Raw genomic sequence first — 18141 nt, 5'->3', positions numbered from 1 at the left:
GAGGTTTCTTTTTTGCTTAGTTTGTTGTCTCATTTCTTAGTTTCGCATTTATTCAAAATTGTTTTCTTATATTTAATTTAAAACATTATATAAATCAGATTTATAGTATAACATAGCAAGCAATTTAAATCAATTATATATCCTCTCCATATCTTCATATGGCATAAGTTTTATTCTTTGGGTAGGATGAAATAATAATTCACTTAAAACCTAAATAATTTATGTAGTCTCTGGATGTAAAATATACAATGGAGTAATGGGAGAATGTGGTTGTGAGATTAACAGGGATAAAATTATTATTAGAGGACATGTTTTTAAAATTTTGATCTATTTATTTCTAGATATGTCATATTTGTGGAAAAATATTTTTGTAAGCCTCAGGGAACATTGGGTAGCAGCCTTGAGACAAAGATCCAAACTAAGTGTTGGATAGAGATAATATCCCAAGTGCAATGAATAAAGTCAGTTGCATTAGTCAGTTCAGGCTCCCATATCAAAATACCACACATTGGGTGGCTAAAACAACAGAAATTTATTTTCTCACAGTTTGGGAGGTTACATATCCAAGATCAAAGTGCCAGCAGGGTGAGCTCTCTTTTCCTGGCTTATAAATGACCACCTTTTCATTAACACTCACCTGGTATTTCCTTTGTGTGCAAATACACAGAGAAATAGATTTCTCTTCCTCTTATTTTAATAACACTTGTCTTATTCAATTAAGGCCCTCATTTAACCTTTACTACCTCCTTAAAGACCCTTTCTTCACATAGAGTCACTCTGGGGTTTAGGACTTCAACCTATGAATTGGGGGGGCAGTAAGAACAATTTAGTGTATAATACCAGTAAAGAAGACAATTAAGGATCAGAATTAAGATATTTTCACAGTAAGAATCAAGAACACTTAGTGGCATTTAAGTCAATGTGGGAGGAAAGCAGAGACTCTAAAAGTTCCTCTCTTCTTTTCCATTCACACACATCTATATTTATTGGGAATACAATATGAATTTTTATTGTTATCCCATTAATTTGGTGAATTTCATTGATTTTCAAATGTTGAAACAACTTTTCATTCCTGTTTAAAACTCACTGGATCATAATGTGTAGTCATGCCCCACATAATGACATTTCAGTCAATGATGGACCACATTCACCACGGTGGTCCCCCAGATTACAATGGAGCTGCAAAAAAATCCCATCGCCTAGTGACATTTTCGTCATCATAACATCATAGCAGGGCATATCACCTGTGTGCGGTGATGCTCGTGTAAACAAAACTACTGTGCTGCCAGTCATATAAAAGTATAGCACACACAATTATGTATAGTACATAGTACTTGATAAATGACTATATTATTGATTTGTATATTTACTATAGTTTTTATCATTATTTTAGAGTGACTCCTTCTACTTATAAAAGAGAAAAGTTAACAGTAAAGCAAACTCAGGCAGGTCCTTGAGGAGATAGTCCAGGAAAAAAAGGCATTGTTATCATAGCTCCATGCATGGTATTACTCCTGAAGACCTTGCAGTGAGATGAGATATGGTGGTAGAAGACAGTGATATATGTGTGTGTGTGTGTGTGTGTGTGTGTGTGTGTGTGTGTGTGTGTGTAGGGAAGTATTTCCTCTGCTTCTGTTAACTGATAGAATTTGTATAAAATGTTTATATTTCCTACTTAAAGGTTTGGAAAAATTCCCATTGAAAGGACCTGTGTTAAAGTTTTTGTTATGTAGAGGTTTAAGTACAGATTTATATTTTCCATAGATATAGGACTATTCTGATAATCTCTTTACTGAGCTGTGATGATTTATGCAATTCTAGGAATTTGTCCATTTTAAAAAATATATATTTACTATCATATTCTTAGTTTTCATTTTTTATACATTAATTTGCGTATTATTTATAGTGGTCTTCACTTTCTCATCCTGATAACATCATAACTGGTTATTTGTTCTACTTTTTAATCCTGATTGATCTATATGTGAGTTTATAAACACAATGGGATCCATAAGTTAGCTTTTGGTTTCACTTCTTTTCTTTTCTTTTTCTTTTTTGGTATTTTATTGATTTCTGCTTTTATCTTTATAATTTTTCTTCTGTTAACTTGGATCTTAATTTTTTCTTCCCTTTCAGTTGCATAAAGTGGACACAGTTCATTGACTTTAATCACTTATTCTTTTTAAATATAAACATACCATTTCCTCTGTAACTAATTCTTTAATTACACCCTGCTAATTTTAATCTATGGTATTTATATTTCTGTTGAGCTCAAATATTTTTAAAATTTTCCTTGTTATGCTATTTTTAATATTAGTTCTTTAGAAGTGTGCTGACTCATTTGTAAGTATTTGGGTATATTTCATAAATATTTCCATGATTGATTCCTAAGTAAATTCCATACTTTTCAGGCAAAATTACTTATTAATCATATTTATTTAATATTATTGAGTCTTATTTTATAGTCTATATTAGTAAATGTTCTATGTATACTTGAAAATTTATAATAGTAGAAGTGTGCATTCTAATATTACTGCATGTGGGAATTTGTAAATATTAAATGGATCCATTTGCTTGATAGTATGTTTTGAGTCTTCCATATCCTTTCTTATTTTCATTATTTCCCAGCTTCATTTATATTACTTTTTTAAATTTCAGCATCTTACAAGGGTACAAATGTTTAGGATACATTGCCTTTGCCCCATCCGAGTCAGAGCTTCAAGTATGTCCATCCCCCCAGACAGTGTGCGCCATGTGCATTAGGTGTGAATATACCCACCCCCACCTCTCCCCCTCCCACCTGCCCCACACCTGATGAATGTTATTACTATATGTGGACTTAAGTGTTGATCAGTTAATACCAATTTGATAGTGAGTGCATGTGGTGCTTGTTTTTCCATTCTTGTGATACTTCACTTAGTAGAATGGGCTCTAGCTCCATCCAGGATAACACAAGAGGGGCTAGATCACCATTGTCTTTGGTGGCTGAGTAGAACTCCATGGTATACATATATCACATTTTATTAATCCACTCGAGTTATTTCCACACCTTTGCAATTGGTGAATTGTGCTACTCTAAACATCCTAGTGCAGATGTCTTTTTTATAGACTGTGTTTTGCTCCTTTGGGTAGATGCCCAGTAATGGGATTGCAGGATCAAATGGTAGTTCCACTTGAAGCTCTTTGAGGTATCCCCATATTACTTTCCACGGAGGTTGTACTAGTTTGCAGTCCCACCCACAGTATATGAGTGTTCCTATCTCTCTGCATCACACCAACATTTATTACTTGGGGAATTTTTGATAAAGGGCATTCTTACTGGAGTTAAGTAATGTCTCCTTGTAGTTTTGATTTGCATTTCCCTGATAATTAAAGATATTGAGCATTTTTTCATATGTTTGCTGGTCATTAGTCTGTCTTCTTTTGAAAAGTTTCTGTTCATGTCCCTTGCCCACTTTTTAATGGGGTTGTTTGAATTTTTTCTTGCTGATTTTCCTGAGTTCTATATAGATTCTAGTTATCAGCCCTATATTGGAGATGTAGCCTGGGAAAATTTTCTCCCATTCTGTAGTTTGTCTGCTCTCACGAGAGCACCCTTGGCTGTGCAGAAGCTTTTTAATTTTGATCACGTCACATTTACTTTTTTTGTTGTTGCTGTGATTGCCTTTGGGACCTTCTTCATAAATTCTTTCCCTAGGTGAGGTCCTAATTTGATCAGGCCCTATTTATTTATTTTTGTTGTTCCCATGGTTGTCTTTGGGGTCTTCATCATAAATTCTTTGTCAAGCCCAATGTCTGTAAGAGTATTTCCAACATTTTTTTCTAGAATTCTTATAGTTTCAGACCTTAGGTTTAAGTTGGCCATGAGTTAAATCCACCGTGAGTTGATTTTTGTGAGAAGTGAGAGCTGTGGATCCTGTTTCAGTCTTCTACATGTGCCTATTCAATTTCCCCAGTATCATAAGGATTCTTTTCCCCAGTGTATGTTTTTGTCTCCTTTGTCAATGATAAGATGGATATATGAGGGTAGTTTTATATTGGGGTTCTAAGTTCTGTTCCATCCATCTAGGTCTCTGTTCTTGTGCCAGTTGCATGTTGTTTCTCGTTACTATAGCCTCGAAGTATAGCTTGAAATCTGGTAAAGTAATGCCTGCCAATTTGTTCTTTTTGCTTAAGATTGTTTTGCTATACAGAGTCTTCCCTGTTTTTATACGAAGCGTAGAATTATTTAATCTATATCTGTAAACATAATGTTGGTATTTAACAGGAATTGCATTGAATCTGAATGATATTTATTTTTACATCTATATATGTGTTGAATTACATTTATAAATTTGCATATGATGTGGAATAATTTCCATAGGATAGGCACTAGTTCTTCTTCGTAGGTCTGGTAAAATTCAGGTGTGAAACCATCTGGTCCCATCTATTTCAATGTTCAGTTCTCTCTGTTTTTCTTCCGGTTTTTTTTTTGTTTTTTTTTTTTTTTTTGAAGCTCTATTATTGTGTGTATAAACATTTATCCACATCAGATCAGTACTATACAAATTACTGAAGAGCTTTGACTAGAGACAAGGAAATGATAACAGGTAGAACTTTGTTTCAGTCCTGTCTTTCTGTTTTTCAGTTTGCTATGTCTTCACATTCACTCGTCTTTTCTTCTGTAATGTCTAGTCTGTTCTTAATACCACTGGAATATTATTTTAATCATCCATTTTTTTTTATCTCTACAAGTTTGAGGAAGGCCTTTTGTTTGTCTTCCTTTCCTCTCCTTTCATTCTCATGCTTTACTTCCTTGAACCTATAAGAACATATGTCTAATAGTTGTTTTAACAGACGTGTCTACTAATCTAACATCTACGTCATTTATACATCATTTTAATTGACGTTCTCCTTTTTTATGGATCATATTCTTGTGTTTATTTACTGTACTGATAATTTTTATTGCGTGACTAGTATTGATAATTTTATACATTAGGGTGCTGGATATTTTAGCATTCTTCTACTTTGTTTTATAGTACAATTGAGTTACTTGGAAAAAAGTTTTTTCTTCTTGAGGCTTTCTTTTGGGCTCTTTTATGTGGATCCAGACTAACTTTTAGTCTAGTGTTAATTTATCTCCATTACTGAGGCATTATTTTTCTAAGGACATAACTTAAAGCTGTGTGTTTAGGAGATCTTCTACTCTGGATAGTTGAAATACAAGTTATTCCTGATATTAGGTAAGCTTCTGGGATTGTTGTACTTTATCTTTTCCAATGGTTCTTTTCCTAGCCTGAGAGAGCTTTACTGGCATGCACTCATCAATATTCGGTTAAAGATTTGTTAGGGACCCTCTGCTGATATCTGTACCTCTATTGCTTGTACAGCTCTCTTCTCTCCCATTTTCTAACCTGCAAATCCTAGCCACTTTGACCTTTTCCAACTGGAAAATCTGTCTTTCAACCCGCATACACTACCAGACTCTGTTCAGGTTTTTCCTCTCCCAGCTGCAACCTGAAAAGTGTTCAGGCAGTAAGATATGGTGATCCTCTGTGGCCTCTTTCATGTGCTACCTGTTGCCCAGTGTTTGAAAACTGCAATTTTATATGTGAGGCTAATGTTTTTGTTATTAGGGAGGGAAAATGTGGCTCCTCTGTTTCCATTATTGTCAAAAATGCAATTATTACCATTCTGTATTGTTGCCATTAATTCTGTAATTTTGACTCCTATTTTCTTGTACCTGGAAAAGGGGCACTTAAATAAGTGAGCACTTACTTATGATGCCCCTTTTTAAAGTGAGCACTTTAAAAAGGGGCACTTAAAATATGAACTTAAGGGAATATATCAGAATCCTCTGGGAGTGCTTATTCAGACATTGACATCCCATAGAAATGGGCTGTAAATAACAATAGGAGCATATTCTAAACCTATTAGTTGGGAAAGAGATATTAAGAATATTACCTTATTTATTATACTTTAATGATTTTTTAATTAAACATTAATGGGAATGTATTCTTCATGCACTTATTTCCTCCAAATCTGTTCTAGATGCACTCATCTATTTCAAAGACCAAATCAAGGTATTTTTTTTTATATATTCCAATGAAAATTATCAGAGTATAAGTCATCTTCCTTTCTTTTTTATCCTACTATAACAGACCAGTCATCAAAAAAATTATAAGTTTATTAATGGAATCTATATTATCCTGTATTAATTCCAACAAGATTATGAATTCTTCATGATGGGTGACAACTAATTTGCTATACATCACACATTTAGCGCAGTATTTCATATGAAGTAGGGAAATATCTTTTTTTATTGGAAAGAACACCGGAACTTAATTAACCTGCTCCTTTTATGACTATTAGCCTGAGTCTCTTCATTTGTGAATTGAAAGTTTGAAATATACATCAATTTTAGTTCTCTGATTTGTGAATGTGGATGGAGGAAGAAAATGCAAATCTATAGGATGATTGTATTTGATAAATAAAATAAGACAATGAAAGTGTTTTAAAAATTGTAAGCTACTGAAACCTCTACTGTATTATTATTATTGTTATTGTTAATGACCAAATGAATGATTTTCATTGAAAAGATTGAGAAATACAGTGTATCACTAATTGTGGTGAAAGCCCAATATGTGCATTAAATTCTAGACAAAAATGCTGAAATGTTATTTTTATAATTGTCATAAAGATTGAATTAGTAAAATATGAGTAAATACATGAGAAGTATAGGATGGTATATATGCTTTTGTTATTATTATTTTAATAAACAGTAACTCCTTGATCCTCTACTCTTCTTAAAGATGTTTTACACACTATATTTAGAGATGTCATGAGAAATTGGAAAAACAAGTGCTCTTGAGTCATAGAAGAATAAGGCTTGTATTACTATCTATGTCAGTGTTTTCTGGGAAGTAGAACCAGAATTCACTGGAGACAATTTTAGTGTATCAGAGAAATCTGTTATCCCAAGAGTGATTTTTTAATAATCTCCATAGACATTTTTTTCTTTGAATTTAAAATTGTATGGACAAGTATATCTCCACAACCAAAATAATAGATCCCCAAATTTTTACATTTGTGAGTCTTAGAATTATTTCAGCCACCCAAACTACTACTCTAAGAAAAAGAAGGAGGAGAAAATGGAATTTAGGAGAATAAAAAGGAAGTGAAGCAAATTCATAATATAAGAATATTACACAAATATTAAGAAGCACTGTAGAAATATTTCAGATTATAATATATTTAAAATATTTCTGTAGATTATAGTAAAAAGTATTGAAAATGATTATTCTAAAGCGCTACAAAGACTAAAATGGGAGCAGAATAAGATCCATTCAGTCCAGAAAGAACTTGGAGAATATTGACAATTATTGTTGTCTAAGAGGAAGTATAAAAATGATTTATTCTCATAGTTAATGAGTTAGATCATCATATGCAGCATAATATCTCAAATTAGTTGTGTTTTCACATAATTCTCTCATTTTTTATTAACAGTACTTATATGTAATATAAATTTATTATATGTTTATATTGTATTCATTTTGAACTTCTTTAAAGGTTGTTTCCATATAAATTATTTTAAATGTGTCCCAGGAAGCCAGTTAATACATAATTTTTAAAATATGTGTTGGCATACCAGCATTTAAGTATGGAATTTATACTTAAATTCCATTTACGTATGGAATTGAAAATCAACAAAGAAATCTATTTTTTCTAATAATCAAAGTAGGAATTGAACTGATGTGCTTTTTATGTCTGACTAATGTCAAAATTTCAACATAGCTCAAATGTTATTTTTGTCTCTAAAATGAAAACAATTTTTAAAGATAATTTTAACATTTATGCATTGTATTAATGGGCTGCTAAAAGTATACTTTTTATTGGAATACAGCCATGTCTGCCAGTGATACTAACCATGAAATAATTGATGCCTAGAGTTCAAAAAGTTGATTATAATCTTTTGAGTTATAAAGTCAGATTTGTGAAGATCAACCTTTTTTTTTTTCTATTTAGGAATGGCAAGCTCATTGAAGAAAATGAAAAGTACATGTTGAAAGGAAGCAATACAGAACTCACTGTCAGAAACATAATCAATAGCGATGGGGGCCCTTATGTCTGCAGGGCCACAAACAAGGCAGGAGAAGATGAAAAACAGGCATTCCTTCAAGTCTTTGGTAAGTATTGTAGCATAGTGGTTACAATTGTTATATCCAGAGGAAGATATGAGTCAATTTACTTTGTCATTCATACAAACTGTTTAAACTTTTAATAATTAAACCTAGTTTCTTCTTCTCTGTAATATATTTTTAATTTTCAGCTATCAGTTAGAATTATTTTCAGAATTATATAACATTGCATATGCAAATTTTTGTGAGATTCCCTGACTCATGAGAAACAAAAGAAAATTCATTTAAATTACACCTATATATAATTGCATGTATTACATTACATTGTAATATATCTATATAAGTGTTGATCTTCATAAGTCTTTAAATGACAAATTTAGGGATTAGTTTTACTTTCAATATATATCAAAAGAGCACATCTGTAAGGCTGTAATTGATAAATATTGACCTATAATTAAATATTCCTTTTTCTTTATATTCAAAGAAATTGTAAATATTGTCCATATTTACCAAGAGCTATATTGTCCTTTTTTGAGAACTTATAAATCATAGGAAACTAGTACTTCAAAAATATTGATTTAGCATCATCATATTTGCAAGAAGAAGGACAGTTATGCTGGTGTATACTTGTAATGTGATTTTTCTGTTTAAATAGCATAACACTAAAAATCACATGTAGTATTAGCATCTAGTATATTTTCACCATCTTTAAAAATATTGCTATCAAAATGCTTTCACAACAAAAAGAGGAAGAAGAAGGAGAAACTCTGTGAGAGTTAGAAGGACCAATAGTTACAGTTAGCAGGTGCAGAGGTATGATTTACACTGGCCACAGGATAATACCTGTGTGGATGTGGTCTTTGTGGATTAGTCCTGTGGTCACTCTCTCTGATGGAAGCATTTTCTGAACCAGAGAGATTTTCATAAAGCTTATATTCTAGTAGAGTGAGACGGAAAATAAACAGGTATATCAAAATGTATTTAAAAACTTAAATTTGAATAATACAATGTCTCAAGAAGAAGAGTGATACTGGATAAATCAGGTGGTGTTGGATAAAGAGGACCATTATCATGGATGGTATGACGTTGGAAAGTCATTTAGAAGGATAATGTCTAGGTTGTCTTGACACAAAAAGCTTTAATGATGAAAAGTAGGCCAAGCCAAGAGGGTGGAGAAGATTGTTCCTGTAGAGGGAAGAGCCAATAAACTTAAAACTATTAGAAATTATAGAAAGTCCTTAACATGTGCCAGCAATATTCTCCACTTAAGTATATGGTTTTCTTTGCAAACTACAACACTAAGCAAATATGACTCAGTATAAAAATAAATTAATTAATTAGAAAAGGTAATGTGTGAGATAATTCCAAAGGATGGGTGTTTTTAATCGATCTCAGTGGAATCATGTGAAATACTATTTAGTTACTTCTTTGTTATGAGGGTGGCCATGAGTGAGAGCAAAGAGATAAATAAAAGAAAGTTTCTATTTTCATCCTTTTAAATAGAAAGTAATGCATGAAATATTATATGTCATGTCACTATTGTAATCGCATTTGTATGGTAACACTAAACAAATTTTGGTTGCTTTGGATACAAAAGCATGTACATATAATGAGAATATAACTGAATCCATTAAAGGGAAGAGAATAAACAATGAATTGTTAAAATTTTGTCTGATATCAGAAATTTCTGACACCATAAATGTTATTTTCTGATATTAAGAACAAATTATTTATATTCCCTGGTTAATTTTATTAAAAGATTTTTAAAAAGAAATTATTGTATTAAAATAAAAAGTGCTGGATTTTTATTGAAGTTTTGTCTGAACAAGCAAAAATTTAAGAAATGCAGATAACACAAAGTTCAAAAATTAAGGTCTGTGGTATTATGTAATTTTATGGAGGGACATTTTTAATATTAAGATCATTTAAATTTGTAAGTATAATTTTTTATAGAAGTTATAATTTGCAAAGAAAGAATTACAATGTCTAATGTATAGTTAAGTAAAATGAAGTCAAAATAAATAAAATGGAATAATATATGTAAATGATATGCTTATATATTTACTTTGTAAGTATTTTCACACTTTTATATAATTATATTTACTACATATTCAGGATAAATCATCATTTTCCCTCCTTGGTGAAATTGTTATTACAGTTCTAGAGATAATCATTGAATAAATGGATACTATAGTGTATATACATGTATATTTGCACACATACATGCACACACATGTAGCTTTAAAGGAAGAAATTTTAATTTTGTGGTGTTAATAAAGGAAAATAAATTATAAGATAGCTTTTAAATTGGGAAAATTTTGAAAGGAATTGTAATGTGTACATTGGTTTCTAGGCAACCACAAATTAATTTTATGATAATGAGCATTATTTTCTAAAATTTTTTCTCCTGTTTCTCCTGTAATTTGCAACTCTCTTGACAGTTTTATATATAGCAAAGCACGTCACTGTGATTGCTACAAAGTTAATAGTCTCCTACTCTACTAAAGTAAACTTAAATGCCCACCATAAATTTTATGTCTGAGTGGTAATATTTTCCTCTAATACCGATTGAGTAATATATATATTCTTTACAGTACAGCCTCACATAATACAGCTTAAAAATGAGACAACGTACGAGAATGGTCAAGTCACACTCATATGTGATGCGGAAGGGGAGCCTATTCCAGAAATCACTTGGAAAAGAGCTATGGATGGCATCACATTTTCTGAAGGCGATAAGGTAATAGCATCTCAATATGTAGTAGTTTCTAATACCACTGCAATTTCCAGTGTTTTGAATATTATTAAATCTCTCATAGTCTCCAACTTAGTCACTTGTAGAAATCAAACAAATGATTTAATTTTTAAAAAGGTAGCTTCAAAGAAGAAAAAATGTCAATATGAAATATTTAAAGATGTTATTCATTAAGTCACAAATTCTTAAGCTGATGGTATTTTTCTTAGAGTTGCTTACATGGACTTTGGACTAAACATTAAATCTTTAAAACATGTTACTGCAATTTTAACCTCTACCCCTGCTGTGTAAGTATCTGGCCTTTGAGACTAGATTGACAGTGAGAAAAGTACTTGAAACAAATAATATTGCCATTTTAAACAGAATAAAGATTCACAAATCAGTACATTTGACTTTAAACCTTAGCAATTTCAGTTTGTTAAATAAATGATTGTGCATTTAGAAACTACTATAGTGAGTGATGAGTGCTGGAAGGGATTTGCAAAGGAAAATATTTATTTTGAATTCACTTAATTTCCTTTTTATTTAGGCAGGGGTCAAAAAACTATCTCCCACAGGCCAAATCTGGCCTGCAGCCTGTTTTAGTAAATAAAGTTTTATTGAAACTAAAAGGAAAAAAAAGCAATTCCAATTCAAATAAGTCTGGCTATAATTTAACATTTTAATCTTTAAAATTGTCTTTGTGCTTACAAGTGTAGGTTTGTCCTTTCATATAATTTTGAATCTATAAAGAGAAAATAAGTACATACAAATCACTGTACTTTGGTGATGTTTCACAAGAATGCATTCGAGTTATTTAGAAATCAATTAAACATTACTATATATTTCATTACCCTTCATGGATTTTAATTATTGTTATTTTTCACAACTATTCATTCAAAACTCCAAATACACACAAAGGTGAGAGAGGGAGGAAAAGATAGCAAAGTACTGACATAAAGAAACTCACATTTTCATATTAGTAAAGATTATAAAATTAGGCTACTAGATAGCTTTTCTCTACTGAGTGTTAAAGGGAAACCTTCTTTAAACTTTTTCATTAATTTAGATTGATTTCTGCTAAAAGTCTGATTTCTAAAATATCCGTGCACATCAATGTACCTTTGACTCACTAACATTGATAGTAAAAATAAATAGAAATCATTTTGTCCATAATATATTTTCTAGCCCTCAATTCATTGTATTCTACTTAACAGCATGCTATTCCATAACATGATAAAAAGGCATATCTCTCTGACCCATTTATTACTTCTTTTTTGAAAGAATATGTTATCATATATATCAACCTTTTTTGTCCCATTTTTCTTCTTTATGACATTTTGAACAAAATATATCTCTTTTGGTAATAGTTGAGCTATTTTGATATATTTTATATATTCAATTTTATCAAATTTATAAATATATCAAATTTATAAATTGTGAATTAAAATCAAAGTCTTTTGGCAACTCAGAGAAATGTTACAGTTTGCTTTAATATTTTCTTAACAGAAAATCATAGGTATTACTGTGGCACAGTTGCCAAAGCCAAAAAGAATTACATTTTCATAAAATTTCAAAAATGTAATGATATATTTAAAATGATTGGAGATTATTTTATAGTTGAATTTTGCACATGTATTTATATCAGATCACTCGAAAGTATCTATTTTCATGCCTTTAGCCCTTATTAACTGTACCTTCATATTTCTAGTGCTATGCTTTCTAATTATTTTCATGTCTACTATAAAATTTCTAATAGTTCTCTTCTCAAAGAAAACTTTTACTCTCCATTTAATATATATATATACATATATATATATATGCTGAAAATGAGAGGTAAATTATATTCAGCTATTTTATTGGTGAAATTTTATCAAGTAATCAAAAAGCTGTGATATTTTATTCTAGGATCTATGTCCAGGGCACCCCAACCACACACAAAAATTTTTCTATACTACCTGTGAAAAATTATCTTTCATTTTCTGTTTGCTAAGGATTATCCTAATTAAAAAAATCTTTTAAATTTTTTTGACATGGTTTATTTGTCACAAAACAATTATGGAATCCCAAACATGCTTTTCTATACTACTTTTATTCAGTGGATAAAGAAATTAAGGCCATTGTCTTTCTATCATGATGGTTCACCAAATATATTTTAAGATCCCCAAATTATTTCTTGAATTCTAGTAAGCCTCTTTTCTCTTAATATTCATAGCTTCTTCAACAACAAAATTCACAAGTTGAATGGTCGAGCTGAGCCTTGAAGTAAAGCAGATCAAGTTTTGAATCTCAGCTTTGCCATTTATGATGCTTCTACTTTGGCAGTGTTATTTGAACTTTTTAATATGAGTTTCTTCCGCTTTCAAATGTTGGCAATAATATTTATTTCCCTTATTGTCATCAGAAAGATGAGAAATACATTATAAAATACATGTCAAAATGTTTAGTATACTATAAATATTCAATAAACTTTATTTTTATCTTTGCCATATTACATAATTTTTAAAGCATAGTTTATATTGTTGCTATTATTCTGATTAAATTCTGGTTGCTAATAGATTCCATAAAATCTGACACCAAAGGTTTGATTGAATACTATCAGAGAGTTTATTGAGATCATATCATTCTTGTCATGGAAAAAGCATGAGATTGTACTTTCTATAAACGTCCATTGGACAGCCTAATGAAGATTCTAGATTCCTACTATTGGAATTTAATTTATTATGTCTAGCCTGGGGCCTAGGAATGCATATTTAATAAACTCATCAGTTGGTGTCAGACAGTCTTCAGGCCATATTTTAGAAAACAACTCATAACTCTAAGTCAAAATGAAATTTTACAACTAATCTATTCAACAGAAAAGTGCTCTTAACAGATTAGTTGGCACCCAATAGGGACTTGGGAAATACAAAACTAAACTAAACTAAAGTTCCAATTATGCACACACCAGTCAAAGTTTTGATAAAATCTCAAACATGTAGGTCATAGGCAGTGAAATATCTTCAGTGTCCTATACTTCAAACATAATTTCATCCAACAACATGATAATTCTGTTTAGCAAATACGTTCATCCTTGTACATTTTTCAAAGTGGAATCTCAGTTAACAGAATCTCTTTTCCTTGTGTAATTCATAATCAATCACCAAATAAGACAATATAAATAAATGAGGATAAAATATCATAGGGCTTAAATCTATAGGTAAGTCAATGTTTTTGTACTAAACTTGAGAATTGGATAAATGTACCCTATACAGTACCAAGTAGCATTAGACCTTGCAGCCCTGCCCTGGGAGAAGAGACACTAAGGTTACCATCATGGATGAGAGCAGTAGAGCACCTATGATCCTTTCTGAAAATGAAAAGAAAAGGAGCGGTAAGGAAGTGCATCCAATTTGGTATCCCCATAGTTAGCAATCAGATATATACTTATTGAGAGAAGTAAAGCAGTTGGGAAGTCCAGGAGTGGTATGTTAGAAGAGCTCCCCTCTCATAGAATAAATATTCAGAGACTTTGAGAAGTATTCACTGCTCAACTAGCAATATGCTTATAACATTTTAGTAATCACTATATGCACATTATCCCAATTTATCTTTCATATTCTTAATGCCTAATAAATGACCCCAAAACATAGGGGCATAAACCAACTATTTTATTTTGTTTATGATTTTGTGAATCAGGACTTTGAGTAAGGCTTAGCTGAGTGGATATCACTTGGATTTTCTAATGTGCTTGCTCTCAGATGTTGTTTGTAGTTGTAGTTACAGGAAGGCTCAACTGTGCTGAGAAGCCAAGATGGCTCACTTAAGTTGCTGGCAGTCACTGCTGGCTGTGGGCTACAAGCTCAGTTGTAGCTGTTTGGGGAACACTTACATGAAAGTGTCTGTAGCTTCGCTGTTTCAGAAGTCTGTCCTCTCCTGTGTCAGCAGGCTTTCTCCAGAGAGAACATTGGAAGACAATCAGGTCAGACAGGCACTACGTGGACTTTTCTGAACTTGTCTTGGAAGTCACACATTGTCACCTCTGCCACACTATAATGGTCACAAACAAATTATGAAGCCAGCACATAATTCCCAGAGAGGAATTAGACTTCCTCTCTTGATGAGGAAGGATTCACAATCACATTATAGAGAAGTATGTTGGATGGGAGATACTGTTAAGGCTATCTTTTGAAAATGTATCTGCAACAATGTATCCCCAAAATATTCCCATGAGCTAAGTCCACTTGTTTTCTCAGGCTGGTAGAAGAGGCAACAGAAGCTCAGGGAAATACAGGGGTTTGGTCAAGGTCCCACAGGGAGTAAATGGCAGTTCCAGGACTTGAATTGTGTCTCTCATTCTTCATAGTACATGCCTACACAGGTGCATTAGGATTCCATTAAAGAGTATGGCTGGCCTTCTCATACTCATTTACATATTTCCATTCAATCAAATGGAAATGAAAAGTCAGAAGAAACTTTCATTTTTTAAACTTGTTTGTAATCTGATACTTCCTATTGTAAACTAATTAAAATATGATGGTCAGTAAACACTAAAATTTCTTAATGAGTTTAATTAAATATGTATGTGTAAAATTACTTCTTATAATAGATGTTACCAAAAATATTTGAAAGTGTATGCTTTAAGAAACAATCTAGAATCTTAGGACTATTATTTTTATAAAATAAATGATTAATTTAAGATAGTAAATAAATGTTTTCAGAGTTTCTCTTTAATAAATATGGGTTAAAGTTTTAATGATACTAACTTAATAACTACTATGTGATCCTGTTTTTTTTTTTTCTTATTGTTGGGCACAATTTTATACTAAAATCCAGGTCAGCTTCCATGAGAGATAGAATCATATTAATTTCACACAAATGCTATTGAGAAAAAAATGTGTCTTATTATATGCAATTTCCCATATTCTTCTGGTTCCTAATGCTAATAACCCTCTCTTTATTTGTGAATGACATTAAACTATTGAACTATGCACATTAATGTTCCATAAAATATCCTTGCAAAATATAATATCTTTCAACAAGACACCAAAAACCATAATGCTTAAAAGCAGAGCTCTCTTAAACTAATTATTATGTTTAAATATAATGCATTATATGTAATTTTAAAAAGTCTTCGCTTTTGTTTGTTTCAACATATTATGGGTGTACAAATGTTTAGGTTAAACATATTCCCTTTGCCCCATCTCAGTCAGAGCTTCAAGAGTGTCCATCACCTAGACAGTGCATACTGCACCCGTTACGTATGAATATACCCAGCCCCTTCTCCCCTCCCCACCTGCCTGACACCCACTGAATGTTACTTCTATATGTGCACATAACTATGGATCAGTTAATACCAATTTGATGGTGAGTACATGTGGTGCTTGATTTTCTATTCTTATGTTACTTTACTTAGTAGAATGGGCTCCAGCTTTATGCAAGATAATAAAACAGGTGCTAGATCACCATTGTTTTTTGTGGCTGAGTACAAATCTATGGCATACATATACCACATTTTGTTAATGCACTCATGTATTGATGGGCACTTGGGTTGTTTCCACATCCTTGCAATTGTGAATTGTGCTGCTATAAACATTCTAGTGCAGATGTCTTTTTTATAGAATGTATTTTGTTCTTTTGGGTAGATGCCCAGGAATGGGATTGCTGGATCAAATGGTAGCTGTACCTGCAGCTCTTTGAGGTATCTCCATATTACTTTTCACAGAGATTGTACTAGTTTGCAGTCCCACCAGCAGTGCATGAGTGTTCCTATCTCTCAGCATCTACACCAACATCTATTATTTGGGGACTTTTTGATAAAGACCATTCTCACTGGAGTGAGGTGGTATCTCATTGTGATTTTGATTTGCATTTCCATGATGATTAGAGATGTTGAGAATTTTTTCATATGTTTCTTGGCCATTGGTATATCTGGTTCAGAAAAGTTTCTGTACATGTCCTTTGCCCACTTTTTGATAGCATAGTTGGATTTTTTCTTGGTGACTTTCTTGAGTTCTATATAGATTCTAGTTATCAGCTCTTTATCAGATGTATAACATGCAAATATTTTCTCCCATTCTGTAGGTTGTCTGTTTGCTCTCACGGTAGTTTCCTTCATTGTTCAGAAGATTTTTAAATTGATCAGGTCCCATTTATTTATTTTTTGTTGTTGCTATGATTGCCTTTAGGGTCCTTCTTCATAAATTCTTTGCCTAGGGCAATGTATGTAAGAGTTTTTCCAACATTTTCTTCTATAATTCTTATAGTTTCATGCCTTAGGTTTAAGTCCACCATGAGTTAAATCTGCTGCGAGTTGATTTTGCTGAAATCACAGATATTGACGGATTATATTGGGAAGTCATGGAAATTGTCACACAATCAAAGTTTACTTCTGACTTGGTTCCTTTTGGTGTGTCATTGACCACATTGCTTCTCATGCTGATTCCAGTTTCTGCCTATATAAATCAGGGAAAAATGTTCTGAAGATGAAATGAGATTACACATAACAATATTTCTGACACAAACTGAGCAATTCAGAAGTGTTATTTTTTATTGCCCTTGGGGGTATACAGTCTTATTAAATATGATACCTATTATTATGTTGCATTTAGATTTTTGATAAATGAAAAAAGTGAATATGTTAAGTCTTAGTGATTGCTAACATGAAAGTGACCAGATAAAATTTTTATGAGTATGGACATATATGTATTCTACAAAGGAATATTGTCCAGAAAATTGACTGAGTCTTCTACCCCTAGTTTTCACCCTTAACATAGCTACATAGAAGTTTACTCTAATAATCTCTAGCAACATTAATTCAATAATTCAGCTATCAAGGTGTCTTACCACACCAAATTCCAAATCTTTTGACTGTATATTACATTCCTCTTGGATGTTGACAATATCAGAAATATGCATTTGGATTTTATCTTGAAGACCTTATGTTTGACGTCAATCTTCATCCATACAGGGAAGTACAGAGGAGGTCTCTAGCTTCCTATCATAGATAAGATATATTCTGAGGCCACACTTAAGCGGCAAAGACTGCTGTCTCTTCCTCTGAGACACAAAATCAGAATCAGAAATTGTTGCCTGAAAAATCCCAGGAGAGGGTAGAAAAACCACCCATAAACTGAGAGGGAGCTAAGAGATCAAAGAATGACTCAGTTAAGCCCAGCTTGATGAGTTAGATGAGTTTATTAGAGGTTACTTACAAGGGCCCTTGCTGTTGTGTGGTACAGGAATTTCTTCAACAGGAGCTTTCTAATATTCAAAATTCGCATCTACCCACCCTGTGGGGTTGCTTTAAATCCT

General features: G+C 32.0%; 1 protein-coding gene across 2 annotated transcripts in view; it reads left to right on the top strand.

Annotated features, from left to right (window-relative positions):
- Positions 1-18141, top strand: part of NCAM2 (neural cell adhesion molecule 2) — a 503392-nt gene that overhangs the window by 306194 nt on the left and 179057 nt on the right. For both annotated transcript variants that reach the window (XM_012735842.2, XM_012735843.2), the window contains exons 7-8: positions 8002-8162; positions 10709-10854. In XM_012735842.2, coding sequence (XP_012591296.1) covers positions 8002-8162; positions 10709-10854 — 307 coding nt within the window. The remainder of the gene's footprint in view (positions 1-8001; positions 8163-10708; positions 10855-18141) is intronic.

Source organism: Microcebus murinus, chromosome 1 (genome assembly GCF_040939455.1).
Source record: "Microcebus murinus isolate Inina chromosome 1, M.murinus_Inina_mat1.0, whole genome shotgun sequence".
Lineage (NCBI taxonomy): Eukaryota > Metazoa > Chordata > Mammalia > Primates > Cheirogaleidae > Microcebus > Microcebus murinus.
The sequence above is the reverse complement of the archived record's forward strand: the minus strand, read 5'-3'. Positions and strand labels throughout refer to the sequence as shown.